At 35.5% G+C, this 20,679-nt stretch overlaps 1 protein-coding gene across 1 annotated transcript in view; it reads right to left on the reverse strand.

Moving 5' to 3' along the window:
• LOC122533616 (fibroin heavy chain-like) overlaps window positions 1-15,528 on the reverse strand; it is a 57,670-nt gene extending 42,142 nt beyond the window's left edge. The window contains exons 1-3 of the mRNA XM_043663510.1: window positions 15,403-15,528; window positions 12,178-12,291; window positions 75-633 (exon numbers count right to left, since the gene is read on the reverse strand). Of these exons, the coding sequence (XP_043519445.1) occupies window positions 75-633; window positions 12,178-12,291 (673 nt within the window). The 5' untranslated portion in view covers window positions 15,403-15,528. The remainder of the gene's footprint in view (window positions 1-74; window positions 634-12,177; window positions 12,292-15,402) is intronic.
• Between the last annotated feature and the right edge of the window lie 5,151 nt (window positions 15,529-20,679).

The raw sequence follows: 20,679 nt of genomic DNA on the forward strand, positions 1-20,679 counted from the left end.
AAAAAAAAAAAAAAAAAAAGAGGAGGAAATTAAAAAAAAAAAGAAAAAAAGGGAAAGAAAGTAGGCAAACTCACGTCGATACGGTCGTCCTTCCTCAGGCGTGGATCGCTCGGTGTTCTCGGAGCCAGGGGTGGCATTTGCGTCGCGATCCTCATCCTCCGGCGTGGTGCCACGATTTGGGACCGAACCAGTCCCAGTCCCAGTTGGCGATCGGCTAGTAGAGCCAGCGGGGCTCTGTGGCGCCACTTCCTGTCCCGTGGCGGCACTGGCACCACCACCGACGCCTCCGACGCCTCCGACGCCTCCGATGCTCGACGACGCTCCAGAAACGGAGACAACGGCGCCACCGCTGGCCGACGACAACGACGACGGTGAGAACATGTTCGACATGCTCGACAGCGAGCCGATACTCGGCAAACCGGATCCGGCCACCGGCCCGTTTCCGGTCTCCACTTTCAAGCACTTGCTCGGCGGGGCGAAGGCCGACGGCCCCAGAGGCCTGAATCCTCCGAACGGCAAACGGTGATCCAAAGGGTGGAGAAACTGCGGCGGCAGATGGAGCATATGATGGAGGCCGTAGCCGAGGGAGGCCGCCGTGCTGAACGGCACTTGCAGATCCTTCGAGTCGGTCACCTGAACACGAGAAAAGAAGGCGTTAGTTGGTAGAAGAAGATAGTAGTTTGGTAGAGTAGACAAACGTACACCACCACCAAGTTCGCAAAGCTTTGTTTTTTTTTTTTTTTTTCTAATTCGTTAACTGAACGAAGATTTTTAAGATCTAGTTATGCAAACGGCACACGAAAGACGTGTACATTTTTTTTTTTTTCTTCGTGGAGTTTGGAAAATTTGCAAACGTACGCATGTACTTTAACTTGCTGTTCGTGGTGTGCGATATTTGCAATTAACGTAAAATAAAACGCCACCAAATTGATATTGTCATTGTATATGTAATCGTCGGATCATGTACTTCGTTACTTGACGAATTCGTCATCTCTCTAATTTGTGAAAATTAAGAAGATTCGACACCCACGGAACAAAAAGGTAGCAATTAGGTCTAAGTATTATTTTACTGCTTTCACTGCGTGATCACGTTGAAAAATGTACTTACTTCCGTTACAATTCGTCAATCATTTCAATGTATTACACTTTTTACTATCTAATTTCTCCGCAATAAATTTTATTCCCATTCTTACCGTGGAGATCATTATACCTCCTCAGAAGTTGTCGCTTCTTTCGTAGATCGTGATGCGTCTGAATTGAACCTCTTTTCATCGATAAATACGACTATTCGCCGTTTCTTTGCAAATTGCAAACGGTACAGTTCATGATCTTGCTTGCATCTAACATTCTCGTTGCAATTCTCGTCGTTTCGTATGTTCACAATTCTTTAAGAACATCGAACATTCTCAATTTGTCGTAACTTTAGCTTCTTCTCGCAGTCAAGCACGAATTTAACGTCATACGTTTATACTTAGTTGTTGGACACTGTGATCGTCCACAACTTCCTCTTTTTCCATAATCATCGAGATCTTTTAGTAGATCAGTTGTTAACTGTTTTGACTATTTTCGTCACAGAACAACGTTCTTCGTTAAATTCCTTCCCGCGACCCATTTTTACAAATTTATCTATTTATTACGTTAACACTGACCGTATTATCACACGAATGTTACGTTCCCGATAGCTTCTGTACGACTGAGGAACATAAATATTCGACTTGTCCGTCTCGCAGCTGCGGGCCATATTTACATTTTTGTTTTTGTATTTCCGAGAGATTGTACTTGTGAGAAATTTATGTGTATTGCGTTGAAATAACACGCAGATCCACGCTCAACAATACTGACGTGATTCCTTCTATTTTACATAGTACAAAAAAATATAGTGTGCTATCTTTTTGTTCACTTTCCGGCGTGTATACGCAAGCAGTTAAGTTTCAGAAGTAGTAATATAAATATTTTAATAAATATAAATAAATATAAATTTAAACACACAATCTGCTGGTTCCGTAAAAAAAAATAATATTAATTCACAATCTGTATGTATTAGCCAAACACAAATATTGTAAATTAACCAAAGTGTATTTGCATTACTATTTGCGAACGCTAGCGTACTGGTTAACAAATATCAATAAGCTCGTACAAAAAGGTAGCATTGAGTGAGTGCTTTTAGTTTGATTCTTAGCTACAAATAAAGATCAGTGACGAGTTAGTACTTAAGTAACACACATTCACTCTGTACAAGTTCAACTATGTAAGTAATTGGTAATTATACAAGCAATTATTTGTCTGATGTTACAATATTTGAAAGTTTCGCTTGTCAATTAACGTAACGAAGCGTGTAACGTTTGAAAAATCACGCGTAAAATTTTCCAAGCGCAGTATCAAGACATATTTACTCTCACTCGATTCGTTTGAACTGAATTTCTTGATTAACTAGCCAGGTTATTAACCAACTTCAAATAATTGTTTTTAAACTGTTTCGACTTCGTGGCTACGATAGTTGGTGTAAATGAAATTGCTGTTTACGGAATATTTTCAATATTAATTATCCTATATAATGTAATGTAATTAAAGGATTTAATGTCAAATTTACAACACTACACGAATTGCTCGTTTTAATTTTCTGCTTTGCAATTCATGATTGAAGAAAGCCAACGCTCCTAATTAGATATTATAATTTTGCGTTAATTATCTGATGCAATACAGTGTAAAAGTCTTACGCCGACGAGCTTCGTGTATATTTCCAAGAAAAAATTCCTTCTTCGCTCGTTCGTGGTTCAGTGAAAAATAGATGCCAGTTTTTTCAAAATTCTCGAATTCTTATAAATTATTTGATGAAAATGCAGTAAAATGCTTTACACCCTCTTGCGTACTCGCTGATAGACGAAAGAAAGTTTAAAGAGTAAACAGTACGAAAAGGTAAATTTGTATGAAAATTATATCAATATCTAAACAAATAAAAATTATATAAATTGCCAAGAAAAAAATGTGTACTAATGATAACAGAGCTGAACACTGATCGATAACAAAAATATGGAACAGACTAAATGACTTTACACGCTTGTGAAATCCTCTATTTCGTGTACAACAATAGACGAAAATAGAAAGAAGAAGAAAAAGAAGTCTTTTATCCGCCATTATACATCAAAATGTTAAAGAGTATCTATAAAACAAAAATCTTAGTTGCCACAAACAAAATTTGGACAAAACCATCGAATCAGCTCGATATATAGCCTAAATATAAGTAGGCTTTAAAAATATTGAATAGATTGAAAAGTCTGAATGACTATTCCACACGCAGGAATCTAATTTCAGGATTAAACTCTCTTTTGTCCGCATCCAGTGAATGTTAAAAAGTTAAAGGGTCAATGGTACCTACGAAATGAAATCTCAGTTGCCATTTAAAAAAATGTACAATTTTTTTTTTCTTTCTTTTGTCGCAAAGAAACGAAACAGAATGCGTATAAAAATACGTTGGAAAAATTTCGAAAAATTAGATCGAGTAGTCTGAATGCAAGTAGGCTTCCAAAATATTGAACGAATATGTTGAATAGCCCGAACAGCTTTCCATTTCACACACAGCAATCCAATTTTACGTTATTAAACTCTCTTTCCTCCGCCGCTGTGTGTTAAAAAGTTAAAGGAAATGAAATCTTAGTTACCGTAAAAAAAAAAAAATATACGATCAAGATTACACACATATGCGATCAATAAATATACACTCCCGTCCATAAGTCATCGGATACTTGCTTCTTTTGATCTAAACTTACTAGAGCATAGATATACTTTTCTGAATTAATTTTATTATACAATCTTGTTATATTGTACTCTATTTATTCTATTTTATAATAATACTTGAAAACAAAACTGATATTTATTTATATACAGAATATAGAATATAGAATATGACATATGTCAAATTGTTTATATGTCAAAAATCTTACCAAGTTGTATATAATGTATCTTACATCTTTGTGCAAATACGAAGGCCAGAAAAACCATGGCATACTTCCGTTTAATTTTAACAATATTTCTTTGATTTTGGACATTTCTGAAGGCTTCTGTCCAATTCATCCCAAAATACATCGATCTTATTTTTTAAATATATATATATATATATATATATATATATATATATATATATATATATATATTTTTGATATACTCTGAAATATTTATTCAGACCATATACGTTAAATATCAGTTTTGTTTTCAAGTATTATTATAAAATAGAGTAAATAGAGTACAATATAACAAGATTGTATAATAAAATTAATCCAGAAAAGTATATCTGTGCTCTAGTAACTGTTTAGATCAAAATAAGCAAGTGTGACTTGTAGACGGGAGTGTATATTTATTGATCGAATATTTTTGTCTTTTTAAACGGCAACTATAACATTATATATATATTTCTTTCTTTCTCGCGAAAGATCTCGCGAAACGGAGCGCGAGCGTTGAACGTGGTCGAAAAATCGGTCGATGCTATCGCGATCGAGCCGAATCGCAGCGGTGACATTTACCGTGGCCTGATGTTCCATTATTACAAACGTTACAAAACAGAACTCGTTGATTTCCATCGAGGCATTCACTATGCCAGCTTAATAGACTCGTCAATCACGGCGAATTGAATGATACAACTCTGACGGGACGAGGGGGTGGGGGGGAAGCTTCACATTTTGACGGATTATTATAACACAGTGGTTTCGCGTTATTAACAGTATAATGCCATATTGCTTTGGTATTATACGCTATTTCAATGTGCTCGAATTCATAGGAATACCCGCATAACTGCAAATGAGATATCCGGTCATATAATATGATAAGTTTTATTCGGTGAATTTTCACCGGATATTTTAGAAAACACGAAATATCGGATTAAACAGAGAGACCACGTACGTAAAGATCTCCTCGTCTATTCTGCACGCGATACTTTGATACGAATGGGCTTTTATGTTGCACCACTTTTTGATATATTAGCACAATGACCGTTAGAGATTACGAGTGAATTTCTTTTTTTTTTTTCTTTTCAATTCTTTGGTAATTGCGCTCGAGAAGAAGAGAGAAAAGCGTGAAAGAATTTAAATTTAAATTAACAGAGAATCGACGAACGATTTTGATTGGTTTTCTGAGAGAAATATTGCGAAATATTATATTTCAAGGGCAGAGTTTTGCGAAATTGTCCGATCACTTTCGTAAAAATAAGAATAACCGAAGGGCACTGTAATTCACGTTCGCGATAATAAACACACGCTTGCGTTTCGAAATGTAATTTTTCAAATTTCGTAATAAACGACACGAAACTGATTTAATTTATATATCACCGTGCGAAATAACACGAAGTAGGTGTAACCATCGCTCGAAATCGAATTTTAAAGAATGAGCAAATACATCGAGAAAGAACAGGCAACAGAGAAATTCAGAGATATTCGCCAATGAAATACTTTATAATTACGAATATAATATTTTATCACCCGTGTATGCCCTAAATGCATTTATACGCGTTTATCGAATTACCCGTTTTTCCATTCATCAATTATTAATCTCGCACAACGCGCGAAACAGTACGAGTATCGGGACGAATAAAAAATAAATAAAAGACGAACTTCCGACAGTCTCGAAACTCGTGTTCCTGCGGGAACAACGAAATAATATTTCTTTGCAAATGAAATCGAAACCCGATGAAACACTTGTAACTAAACGCCGTGTTTCCAAGAATATAAGACTTGAAAAGTAGAATTCTCTCTCGGTGGGAAATCGTTTCGCGTTCGATACAGTACATGTGACTTTGCTCGAGTACGAACGCATGGGAAATCTGCGGTCTGCATAGTAAATAATAGATGGTAAAAATCGACATAGCGCGAGAAATCGGACGTATCATTTTTTTTCTTCGATTCGAGGAATTTCCCGACGACGGGGAAAAAAATACGTTCGGATGGAAAATCACTCGGGATTGACGTAGCACGCGCGGCGTTCGTACTTTTAATATACACGGGAATATTGACAGGGCATCGCATTATCTAGCTACGTTTCGCAACGTCAGTATTTCATTAATTTTGATTTAATATTGACCATCCCTTTGTATAGCAGTGTGTCACACTTTCCAACTACAAATAGAATCGCCATTACATCGCTAAACATTCGTATTTAGAGACGGGCAGATATTAAGTAGAATTTGTTTTTGACAAATATATCTCTCTCTTTCTCTCTCTCTCTCTTTCTCTCTCTGTCTCTATCTCTTTTTCTCTCGTTTTATAAAATATTCGACCGCGTCGAAAAATTCGTGGGAATTCTGCAACGTATCCTCCCTGTATCAGCGCGTAATGTTTCTATGAAAGAGCTATTGCATTTTAAACAGCAATGGAAACATATCTACTTATTACCGATCGAAAATCGAATACTAATATTTGAACAATGCTTACGCACTATCAGATCAATATTCCCGGTGCTCGCGTGTTGGTGTGCCATCCGACATTATGCCACGTAACACCACCATTCGCACGATTTTCCAACCTGCGTGTGTCCGTGTGAGAATCAGCCCCGAAGTAAAACGAGAAAAGTGTTGATATTTGACAACACTTTTGTCGATATTTTACCGAGTTCGTGCGTCTCACAAGAATATTTACTTTTGATTAAAATTTTCAGTTCAGTTGGGCCAAAATTTTCTTCCTATCTTTTCTAATGAAATATCAAATATAAGAAGAAACTAATTTTATTAATTTTAAATTAAATTTAATATTAAAACACGATTTCTTCGTTATTTTTTAAAAATTATTTCTTTCAAATAGACCGCCAGAGCATTCGCAAATTTATTTATTTATATTGGTAGAAAGTGATTTTTGATCCATCCTGTATTTAATGGATAGTAATCTCTTGCTTTCTTTGTCAATTAACGATACTGATAAATCTACATATTATTCTAATAATTTTACAAGATTAAGATTCCAATTGTTCCAAGTTAAGATTCCAAATTAAGATTCCAATATGTTATTAGTTTACGGCAAATGTTGGTGGTACGTACATATATTTGTTAGTATAAAATTGTAAATTAATGAAAGAGTTGTGTCTCGTAACTTCTCTCGCGATTCAACAACGTTATCAGTTAACAAATAATTACGCGATATCTCGAAAAATTTTTAAACTCCAAACAGCTGCTTACACGTAATAGCTTTGTACGAAAATTCGTCGACGAATTTATTTTTATTACGCTGGCTCCCACGTTAGCTTGAAATATTCTATTGAAAATATCGATAGCGTATTACGTTCTTACTGTACTACAAAACTCAAATATTTCAAAGTTCGAATATTATCGTAAAATATGAATTTGCAAAAAACAGCAACAACAACAACAAAAAATAATACATTTTAGTAGGAAACTACAATCTACAACCATAGTGGAGTTTATATTTTAAAAAATATTATCAACGTCATTTATTAATATTAATGTTACTCACTCTGTTGTAATATAAATCTACGTTAATGTTATTTACATTAAAATTAATAGGTCTGATGAAAAACTTTTATCTTCGGACCCGCAACTTTGTCATTTAATTACACCGTGGCAACGAAAAGTATTGACACGTGTCCTTATTTTCCAATGGAGCGTTCGTTTATCAGGCGTCGACATTTCATTTTCATAGTATCAAAATTAGCAGTCGTATGAAAATTTTGGCGCTCATTATCATTGAATGATATGAAATTTAATATACTCGAACCTAATTAATTAATATGTAAATACTCTAATAAATACAATGCCTTATATATAAAGACACATATATATGTATGTACGTGCTAATACTTTGCAACTTGAGAGCTCCAAAGTCCCAAATTTTACAATCTAAGAAACTTGGAATCCCTGTCACTGAAACTCCAAGATTCCAAGACTTCGAAACTTTGAAATTTTCAAATCTTTCAACGGCATTCCAGACATGGAATTTTTACGTCAAATTATTCTTTCAACGCTCAATTATTCTTCTTGCTCAAAAGAAAAAAAACACACACACACAAAAGAAAAACTGTCCAAGAATAAAACTGTAAGAAAGAACCGTGAGCGCGTTTTAACGTTACCGACGGAAACTAAACGTCACCGTAACTCAGTCACGCGTGTAAAAACTTTCCGAAACGAAGGCCCGGCGAGTCTCGAAAAATCATTACCGATTGTTATGCATTGCCGGGGCGATTAATTAAAAATCACAAATTAATTACACGTTGCACGGGTCATTAGTTATGATTAATACGTTGCACGAGCACCACGTGTGATTTTAATTAAACTTATTACGTTTCAATTTCGATACGTACGTACATGCATATTCCGCGAGTCGAACGCGCCCCGTTACGATCAAGGCTTTCCACCTGTTTTTCCTCCCTCTTCTTTCTTTTTTCTTTTTTTTAATTTCTCTTTCTTGTTTTCAAATATTATTTCTAGAGACCGATGCCACCGACACAGAGAGACAGACACACCGTAACACACACACACACACACACACACACACACACACACACGCGCGCGTAAAAGGCTGGCAGAAAATCGCCAACTCGTTGGCATTGGCAGGCGATTTCCGGATAAACATTTCATCGAACCAATAATGATGCAGCCGACCAGTTATACGGGAATTAGTACGGCACGATTAGTTTATTATTCTTTTATACGAGGAAATGAGCCTCCCGTTTGTCGATGCCCGCATTTCTACCTCTAGATTCGTTCCGCTCTTCATTTATTATTACTTCGATTACGCAATGCTGATTATCACTGAGTGGACCTCCCCTTGGAAGGAAGTATCATGGCCTCGGATTTCTTTTACTCCGTATGATTTTCATGGTTATTTCATGGAAAATACTTTAATGTTGCACGTGTCGTACCAGACGTTTAAACCTCTTGCGTTGGAATAACGTACGTCGAGAATTCATTGTCCCAAAATTGTAATATTTTCTCAGTTTTTGAGTATATTTAAGTAAAAACAAAATAGGCAAAGCAAACAATAAATTTATCACTTCTCAATAATTTCTATCCAGCAATATCGTACCGACGAGTTCAAAAAGAAAACGGCGAATTATTTGGTCCGCAGTGGTTAAAATTCCCTCGGCACTGTAACGATTGTCACGATTACGGTGCTATAGTTTTTTGAAATTAATTTAATGAAAGTTGCACAATTTTGAGACATTTACTGCGAACGTGTGTTTGGTAAAAAAAAAAATAATATCCAGAATGAACAGAATTAACAATATTAAAATGTATCAAAAATCATCCTAGTGCAACTTATAATTTATAACAGATTGTTAAAGCTTGTTAATACACAATTTGAGACTTCACCAACGACAACAGTCAGGTCTTAGAAAAATAATCAAGTTTCGTTCTAATGAAATATCGAAGCATTTTATACATTTTATAGGGTTAGTCACAAAAGAGTATGTCATACTCTTGCAATTCAGGTAACACTTTCCACAAGAATGTTCACCGCTTCGATAGACGTACTTTTAATTACAATATAAATATTCGTGAAATCTATAACGCAATCACGATAACAAAAACTGTATCTTTCCAGGACACACTCGAACACGAGATAGTTAATTCCTTTTTCTTTCTTTTTTTTTTTTTTTTCAAGCTATCGCCAGATCGATGACCACGAGTGCTTTTGAATATTTACAACATTCTCTTTATTTCCTTTTTTTTTCCTTTCCCCGATTCTGGCTCGTAGTCCAGCGCGGAAACGCGCGGTAGAAATTTCGTCGTTCCGCCGCGATTAATTTCCAACGAAATTATCTCATTTTTTAAACGGCACCGAATTTTGATATGCTGCCGCGTTTTATTATCCGATTCCAATCAATCGTTCTGTACGTGTCTCGAAAGGTAGGCGAGCCCCTATTTTTTTATTCCAAGCACACCATTGCAATCGGTCTCGATAATACAATATCCCTCTGTGACGTGTGTTTTAAACGAGCTCGTTAATAAACACTTTAAAAATATTCATTTTCGAACGAACGCCCCGGCCGTGGATATTGTTTCATTGTCGTTAAACAATCGGCCTCGGTAGTTTCAGGCGGCCAATAAGAATCGCCGAAATAAGTATACTGGCCATTAATTTCTTAACTTTCGGCAACACTCGTTCAAACAGTTCGCGACTTTCTCTGGGTTTTTTCGTCGGAAATTCTCTGCGCGAGTAATTTATATTACTACGAGTAAACTGTAAAATTGTAAAATGAGATGAAAGTTATGAAATTATAAAACGCCTTGGATCGGTTTTTGTTTAAACGTGTTTGATTAAAATCGTCTACAAGAAGAGAATTATACACGGTAGAGTTAAATAATATTTTCGACTTCGACGGAACACTTCGTTCCGATAGTTTGCAGCCTTTTGCCTTTTCAGAATAGACTTGTCAGAAGATCACGAGTGATTGTGAATCTTAAACATTAACACTTGACATTTTTTCGACAGGATTTCCTCCTTCTTAGATTTTAGAATTTCATGAGATTTCAAGAAACTGATGTTCTAAAGACAATAAATTGTTGCTTGGCGTTCGACTCGCGTGTAATTCACGGAACTTATTCGAGGAAAAAGCGACAATTTATTACAACGTTCACTCGAGCCTCGCGTAATTAGAAAAGCAATCTAAACGATAGAAACCGCGAAAATAAAAGACGTGACTGAACAAACGCTCGGAAATAAAATTCGACGATTCGAATCTCAACGAATGAAACGTCGTGTTAACACTCGTCTGACAGTCTGCGACATACAGTTCTTGTTTCTTTACGTCGTCCACTATTAAGTAAAAGATACAACAATTAATCGTCTACTACAACGACTCGTGCATGCATAAGTATACGTTCGTGCTCGTACACATTCACCGAGATCCCTATTCAAAGCGTGCATTAATTACCATTGGTGCGCATAAAGCGGCTAGCGGTCGAAACGATTGCAACTGCGTAGTCGGTCCATTGAAATTGACATTTTTCGAAGCATAAAGATTCGCCCCAGAATCCTTTTATTATTCGCTACGGCACAGCAGCGAAATGAATTCACGATAAAAATTATCCAAAGCATAGAGATCTTTATGCCAAAGAGACTGCTAACTTTCGTTGACTCTGCACGAACACCTTTTATCGTTTTTCCGATGTTTTAATTGGGTCCGTTAGATTTTTAAGCTCCTCATACAACAAAGTCAAAGTTTGCAAAATTTTCAAGCGTCGAGAAAATTTTCATGACAACTCCTGTTCCATTTTCTTTTTTTTTTTTTTTTTATTTTTTTGAAGCACAGCGGAACAGTTTTTCTATGTTATACAGTCTTTGCAATTTGAAAAGTTCTCCGGAACAATAAAACTCTGTTCTCATTGTATTTCAAAAGGTTGCACTGTATATAGTAAAATTGTATTTGCGACAATGTTTCTGCAACATCGTATCGTAATAATTATTTTCGAAACGTTTACAAATATGACGCAACTGTCAGCAGAATGGATTGATGTTGCGCGCATCGTCGACGAAAGGTTAACAGGTGAGCTGCGTTGTGTCTGCGAAACAACGTATAATGGTAAATCACGCTGTTCGGATAACACGTATAAATATTCTATTTCACTTTTGCGAGTGAAAGACGCTTAAAATGTCAATTTCAAGCACCCATTTCGTTGCGGACTGGCTGAAACGATACTTGCGACAAGAATCAAGCAACAGACATAATGAAATATCATTACACAAACGATTTGCGTGCGCGAGGATTTTTCTGCGCTTACAGAAAGTAATCTGTAAAAATTTATATTACAATTATGATTACTTACAGAAAATAATTTATAGAAATCGTTTCTATCCTACCGAGCTTCCGTCTTTTTAATTACACTTGTGTAGAACATAAATTTGCATCTTCCAGCAATGATCTAGTAACGATCAACTAAGACATTTTAATTCGCTCAATTTTCAAAGGAAAAAAAAAAAAAAAGAAACAAATGTTTGAAGAACTCGGTAGAAATCAGATTTTCAAGGTACGTATTATTGGCTGCAATAAGTGCAACGATTTCAAAGAGCAAAACGAAAGACAACCCTCGTTAGGAGGAACACGAGGAGAGCTAATCGTCGCGTTGTAACTTGTCCAGTCGCAAATATTATTTTCGCCAGATTTTCGCGCAGGCAAACAGAGTTTTAGGAGTAGAAGCAAACACAGGCTTAGGCGTACAGGTAAGGATAATAGGACACTAACTTGTGGATTGAAGGGTCTTTGCATTCTCAGAGCCTCCGGCAGCCCCCCGGCCTGTGAAAACACGACCAGGGATGGCGGCGGTAGATGATTCGGCATATACGCAGAATTATCCATCTAGAACAGATATCGCCGTGTTCCATTTCTCAATCTTCCTTGGATCACCCTTTCGCGTACCAATTCCTTTCCTCTTTTTTTCTCTCTCTTTTTGCTTTCTTTTTTCTTTTTCTTTCGACACGTTAAACGCGGTGAAAAATACATTGAAATTCGAGGAGGCAACGACACCGACAGCGACGCGACAGAGAGAAAGTCGATGAAAAGTGTGGGAAATGCGTGTTGGTTTTTGCAAGTGTCGTTCGTACCAAATCGAATATCTTTGTGGAGAGAATTTTTCATTGCTCTTTCGAGAATTTCACTTGCCGAGAGACGAATAATTCGTACTACGCTAGAATTTGTACAAGACTTTTTCCAATAGGGAAACGTGAGGGACTTTTTTCGGGTAAGTTTTTTTTTCAGGTGATATCCTTCGCTGATTCTTACTTTTCGTTCGCGTGACTGAAATTCACGTTTAAGTAAGCAGACAAAACTGCAGAACGTTAGAGTTCTGTTGCGTGTAAATTTTATCCGCTAGCCACAATAATAAACTACAAAATTGGAAAACGTAGACTAGAGGTGTTATTTTTAAAAATTCACCTCAGATTTTGTTATCATTTGTGGCATGTTTGTGCAATGAAAAGACTTGTGAAAGTAAATAGAATTGAACATTAGTCTTGACTTCTGAGAGGTTCGTTGTTGGACATTTTAAATGTTGAATGTACTCTCTTCGAATTCGAATAAAGAAACTAGAAATTGTACGTCGGAAACGGTAAGAAATTCGACTTGGTGGCAAACGCTTTGTTCAATCTACTTGGCTATTGATAAATTCAAATATTGTTTCGTTAAATAATACGGGAAAATAAAAGTGTATGAAATGTTTTAGTACAGAGATAGAAATCCGCGCGTTACGTGATTCCTCAGGCCCTCTTTCCCAACGTATGCTCCAAAATCTTCCAAAAACTTCCTTCAAACTCCAAAGAAGTTTGAACGAAATTTGCCTTCTGACCAAATTTGTAAAAATTTCTCATCCGATTAAAAATTCGCAAACTCTTACACTCGCGGTTCATCTCAACTCGGAACTAGATCTCTTTATCGTCACCGAAACGCTTAAAACGTCACGTTTAAAAATCCTCGAAAGGCGTGAAACTCGCAATTGAACGGAAAAGAGCAAACCGCAGAAATTACTGAAAAAGTTCGGACTTCACCGAATGGAAATTTTGCAAATGTGAAATCCAAGTGGCTGCTAATCAGCCAGTTCGTCACTAACCGGCTGGTAAAAACTGGAAAGTCGACGACAGAAAGAAGGGAACGACGGTAACAAACGAAGATAATGCAATCATCGTAATTGTAGCTTTTCGAGACAATCGAACACGATATAGTCAACGGCTCGGCCGTCAAATGACTTCGATTTCTTGCTTCCTTCTTGTCTTTCAACGAGAGCTATCGAATTTGATCCACGAGCGACTGCATCGATCGCGGTTGTATCAACTTTTCTTTCTCGTCAGATGAAACACGGTCGAGGAGGAGTGCCGGCCAAGAAAGTGCGCGTCGGAAGCGACCGCCAGAAAAGAATCGCCAGAGGAATCGTACGCAAACACCGAGATGCGCGATATTTCCCGATGCTTTGCCGGTGTTCGCTGTTTTGTTTGTCCAATGTAACGACGTTTAGCAAATTTTAGCCGCTCTGTGTATTATCGCCATCGAAATTTAATTACGACCCGCGTGCTACGTTACACAATAATATTGCTTACCGCTGAATTTTACCGCGGGAAAGATAGAACTGAAATTCGAGAAAGTGGTCGAATTTTACGAACGGGATGAAATTGCCGGGGCGAATAAAGAGTTGCCGTTTTAATATTCCACGTGTAATTATCGATCGCGCTCGTCGGTCAAAGCTGATCCTTGCAATATACTCGTTAAATCATGCGCTATCGACCGACCTTTTCCAGCGATTATTTACCTTCCATATAATACCGATAGATAATAGCAAACGTGAATTAACCTCGTATTTCGTAGATAATTTTACATCTCGTAAAGTTTGTCGACTTTAAATCCTCTGGTCCCGTTCCTTCTTCTTTTTTTTTCTTTTTTTTTTTTTTTTTTTTGTTTTCCATACCGAATATTTTACGGTCCGAAAATCAATAGAAAAGGAATAATACGACAAGAGTTTGTGCTCGTTAACTATCCGGTGCATTATCCCACATTTACCTTGAAATTCTTTCTATTAAAATACATTAAAATGTGCAACGATAAACGTCGTTTTTTACAAACGTCCAATCATTCCTCGATTATTCAACGTTTGCGCGTCTTTCATCGTGATAGAAAGACAATACACGTGTGACAGAATATTATCAAATCGGAGATATCAGAAGCGATTTGAAATATCGATAACGAGTCGTATAAAAGTGAACACCGGCAAAGCAACGACGCAACAGGCTAAGCCTGTTCGATCAATGCTGTCAATATTTCGCGACGAAAAATTTTACGCCGATGAAAAATAAAAATGAAATAGAAAAAAGAGAACGAAAAAGAAAAAAAAATGCGTGTGAGAATTTGTATTTCTCATACGTGTGTGTAAATTACGTGTGTAGAAACGTGTATAAAACGCGCGTATATATTAATCACCATCACGCGTACATTTTGCTGTACACTCAAGAAGTCACTGCACGAAATACGACCGTTCGAAAACATTCACTCTATTTTCACGGATCCCATTGTCCTCTTATCCGTTGCTTAGGAAACGTGTTCTTATCACCAACAGTTCCTTCGCACCAGTATCCGCATAAATCGATTTAACCGAATAACGAACCGGCGAGGCAATATCTATTCGAAAAAGGCGCGTCAGGCAGGGAACAACCTAACCTCAACGCGCGGGGTTGTCACGCGGTTCGACGGTACGGCGCAAAACTGTAACCGGACAAACTGTAAACCTCGTCTTGACAGCTGTCGGTACGTGTCGTGTGAAAACTCGCAAGTACCACGTGCAAAACGTTACTCTAAATAGCAACCGGACGACGAAAACGGCGAAACGATGGGACGCGGGTGAATTCAAATTCAAACGAACCGTATAATCCCGCCACGATAGGTCACTACGACCTAACCTCTCGACGAATGACAATACCCGACGAATACCTCAACTAGTGGCTCGATCGCCCGGGTACGGGTCTCTGGTAATGCACTAAACGTGGTGAGCCAGGTGCAAGAGAGGGGTGAATACAAGAGGAAGGCGCCAGGCCCGTGCGAGCAACCTCGTGGACATGCGAGTGCAGACTGATTGGAGTGTGAGGGTACTTACCCACGAGTCGTGAGAACGGTGGCGGTGGCGGTGGCGGTGGCGGTGGCGGTGGCGGTGGCGGTGGTGGAGGCGAGGTAGAGGCGTGGAGAAACAAACCGGCGGCGGTGCTGGCGTGCGCGCGTGTTTTCCGCCGCCATTACTGGCGCCACTGTAGCACCACTTTCGCAACGCGCACGCGCGGCATGCGCACACGCTCAATGCGCAACCGTTGCCGCGATGCACCAATGTTTAATCGTGCGCTGACTGCGCGACTGGCAACATCTTGTATCGTTTGTTCCCGACATGTCTATGCAAACTGCCTTTCTGCAGCAGTATTTTCATCGATTCGTTCCTCGGGTCCTGTGAACAAAAAATGTAGGCAGGTCTACGTGAATTGTAATAAATACGTTGGATTTTATAACTTGTTACGTGTCTAACTTAACGATCAGCAGAATGAATCGCTTATGGCTTACGTAATTGTCACTTATGGTCGTGACAGAAAGCTTTTCATTAATATTTTATGATAAAGCCAAATATGAATATGGATATTTTAAAAGACATTTCTTTTTTTCTTTTACGTAGAATGCACCGATTTTGACTGCAATTAATATACGTTAATATATGTGGAATGATATCAGTTAAACCTGGTCCTGGTGACATAAATTTAGAAAAAAATATACATCAATTATTTCTTACCCGAATTTCTCAAAGCTAGTAAGTGACAATTGATAGATGTACAAAGCATTTTTCAACAGTCTAATTTGTGTTGCAACATAACGGATGTTTGGGAACTGAAGAAATCTTTCCTTTTTATAGAAGTTTGTTGCAAAAGGCTTTGTAATTGTAATAATATGTGATAAAAAGATGTAACAATAATTCGATTTTGAAGTAAATACATCAAATTGTTGATCATTTAAAATTGTTTTACGATCATATTACATACATATTACTGTAAATTACGTTATGCAACGTAAGAAAAATATCTTTCACTGTAACATCGAAAAAGACAATTCTCATTACTGCATGTTTATTTTTATACAATTGTACAAATTACATATGAACATTTTACGGAAAGATTTTTAAACGAAAAATTCAATACAGTATTTGCAATTATTTACAATTTCTTTTGTCTTAAAATTTCTACGAACATGTGCACTAAAGTAATCAGTAAACAACTATCGATACAAATATCTAAGTATTTAAACGTACTGTAGAAAATACTGAGTTATACATAATTTTGTATTCATAACTTTTCAGATGGTGGTAAAAATAAACCAAACTATTATCTAAATGAGAAAACGAAAACGATATACTTTCTTATATAGGTACATTATTATTTTTGCAAAGAAACTCGAAATTTCATTACTGAAAAATTGTTTATGAAATGAGCGAAATACCTACGTAATTACGTAAAAATTTTAAAAACTACAAACTTTATTTTGTAACTTCCGCATGAAAAGCAGGATTCCGAATTTTAATAGGAAATACGGTTTTATATGCGATATCGAATTGTGGATTTATTCAAAAATAAAACTCTGAATGATATGTACGTAACAAAATAATCTAACAATGTATCAATCGGCATTATATTTTATCTACACTTTTCGTAAATTTCATTGTTATGAAAGACAATGTTAATCCTACTAAAAAATTTATCATTAATGTGAAAATCGAAAATTTAAAAATTGAAGAAAATACAACTAAAGTTATCAAATATATCGACATTACTTAAAAACAGTACACTGCTAACCATATTAATCATGATGCAGAACAACTGCAAATAATTTTTTTTTAAATAAATTTGGAAGCAAAATCATAAGTATACATTAAAATCTTTTAACAAATTTGCAACAAATTTTGAAATTCTTTATAAGAAAACACGAAACTAGCGTGTTATTAATATATAAATAATGATATAATGTTATAAATTTTAAATAAATATTACCATCGCATATAACTAAAATACTTCAATATAAAATACTAAGTGCTTCCCTCTATTGCGAAAAAGCTGGAGCTAAATATAGCAAGAATAGATATATTACCGATAAAAAATTTATTATCGATACATTATCGACAAAGTTAGACACCGACGAGGTACATGAATAGACGTTACCATTTTCGTGTCACATCCTGTCGTACCGATTCACCCAAGTTTCGTACCGCGAAAATCAAAAAATGTGGACAGTAATGCCAAATTTATTTCGAGCATTATTCATTGAATTGAACGTGGTGATACTTCATCAATGAAATAGATGTTTAAAACAGAGACGGATGAAAACTGAGATGAAAAATTTTGTATATATTTAATTATTAACATCCATTTAAAAATATTAGAAACACCTTATTGAAATATGATATTTTTATGAACAATACAATTAGACATAACATTTTTTTATTTACAAATTTGAAAATTTGCAACTTAAATGAATTATTTTTATCCCGTAAACTCGATTTTTATGAAAGTTTGAACTTAGGAATAAAATGAGACTCATTACCAATTAAATTCTGTCGTGTACACATCGACCAAATTTTGGAAGATTGAAAAAAATTATCAATTGTTCCTGATCACTGACGACTGAAACATACGATTAACCTTGAGTGGTAATGAGGCACATTACCAAATGAACTATCGTCGTATGCATATCGACCAAAATTTAAGAGTGAGTTTTAAATAATATGTCTGAATATTCTAAATTATTATTATCTTAAATATTACCTGTTTCTAATAAATTAAATATTAATGTTTCTAATAAATTATTAATAACCGTTTGTCATAAATAATTATTCATAACAAATAAACAATAAATTCTCTTCTACAACATTCCCAAGTTCTATTTAAAATTTTTAATTAATCATCTGTAGTAATCGAGTCACTAATACATTTCAAAGAAATTTTCATTATCTGTATCGCATTATTAACGAGCGAAAGATCCGATTAATATCAATCAACAGGGAAACAAGAGCTCATTACGAACTGAATTTTTCTCCTGTGGACATCGACCAAATTTAGAAGTTTGAACGAAATTATCAACTGTTCTGAATCACTGACAACCGAAATATACCTTCACCTTGAGCGGAGAAGCTCAATTCGAAGCTTCATTACCAATTGAACTTCCGTCGTGTGCACATCGACAGAATTTTAGAAATTTGAAAAAAAATTATCAACTATTCTGGATCACTGACGACCAAAACATATAATTAACCTTAAGGAGTACAAAAGCTCATTACCAATTGAATTTTCGTCGTGTGCACATCGACCAAAATTTAGGGGTGAGTTTTAAATAATATTTCTGAATAATCCAATTGTTTAAATATTATTTAATATTTCTAATATTTTATTTGTAACAATTAAACAATAAATTCTCTACCATAACATTTTTGAGTACTATTTAAAATTTTTAATTAATCATTTGTAATCGAGTCACTAATACATTTCTAAGAAATTTTCATCATCTGTGTCGCATTATTGATGATCGCAAAATCAGATTAATGTCAATTGATACGGAGAGCTCATTACGAACTGAATTTTTCTCCTGTGCACATCGACCAAATTCAGAAGTTTGAAAAAAATTATCAACTGTTCTTCCGGGGCACGGGACGATCGGAATATTAAAATAACCTTCAACGGTACGGAGACTCATTACCAACTGAACTTCGACTAAAATTTAGGAGTGAGATATAAACAATATTTCTGAATATTCTAATTGTTTAAATGTTATCTAATATTTCTAATAATTTATTTGTAACAACTGAACAATAAATTCTCTTCTATAACATTTCTAACTTCTGTTTAAAATTTTTAATTAATCATTTGTATTGATCGAGTCACAAATACATTTTTATGAAATTTTCGCATCGTCAACAACCGAAAGATCGGATTAATGTCAATCGATACGGAGACAAGAGGTCATGACGAATTGAATTTTTGTCGTGTACACATCGACCAAATTTAGAAGTTTGAAAAAAATTATCAACAGTTCCGGATCACTGACGATCGGAATATCGGAGATATACTCATTACCAGTTGAACTTCCGTCGTGTGCACATCGACCAAAATTTAAGAGTGAGTTTTAAATAATAATATTTCTGAATATTCTATTTGTTTAAACATTATCCAGCATTTCTAATAATTTATTTATAACAATTGAATAATAAATTCTCTTCTATAATTGTTTAAACATTATCTAGTATTTCTAACGATTTACTTGCAACAATTAAACAATAAATTCTCTTCTAAGTAATGCTTCTAAGTGTAATTTAAAATTTTTAATTAATAATTTATAACAATCTTGGACAAAGACACTATTTAAGAGAAGTGACTTTGAAAGTGATTCATGAAAGTGTAACCTTGCGATAGAAATCGAAAAACTATTGATTAGTATAATAGAAAAATACTTTGGAAAAACTAAAAAAAAAAAAATTATCAACAGTTCCGGGTCACTGTCGATCGACAATAAATTAACCTTCAGCGGTACGGAGACTCATTACCAATTGAATTTCCGTCGTGTGCACATCGACCAAAATTTAAGAGTGAGTTTTAAATAAGTGTCGGCAACCAAACCATAATCTACAATTCTGACTTCGGCGATTGGTAAGTTACATGGTGTGGTTTCTTTGGTGTTGGGTTAATACTTGATCGTGATTATTTGAACCTGAATACGAGTACAATTTCCATGACTTGTATCGTAGTCGTACATGATATACTTTATTGGTTACCATTCTTTAACAATTACCGTGATATACGTTATATTTCTGCATATATATAAATAATATTAGTTTAACAATACTATTGCTATTTAAATATTATTAGATACTTTCAGAATTTCTCTTTGAATCTATAATTTGCAAAATAATTTAGTCCCTTACTATTAATTAGTCAAACAAGAATATTTTCTCAATATCTTAAATTAGTCATTAGATCGATCAAACAATTATGCCTTATTTTACGAATACCACTTCTCTTTCTAACAAATTACTTAAATTCAATACAAGTTGAGACCTACATGAAATACGTGAGAAATACATGAAACAATACTGATTTACAATACATTATAATGAGACCCGTGCATAGTCACCTCCACGTGGTGGGTCTTGGTAATTGATATCGTTTTACAAACATTAAAGTTTGTAAAACG

Source organism: Frieseomelitta varia, unplaced genomic scaffold, assembly GCF_011392965.1.
Source record: "Frieseomelitta varia isolate USP_RPSP 00005682 unplaced genomic scaffold, Fvar_1.2 scaffold_542, whole genome shotgun sequence".
NCBI lineage: Eukaryota > Metazoa > Arthropoda > Insecta > Hymenoptera > Apidae > Frieseomelitta > Frieseomelitta varia.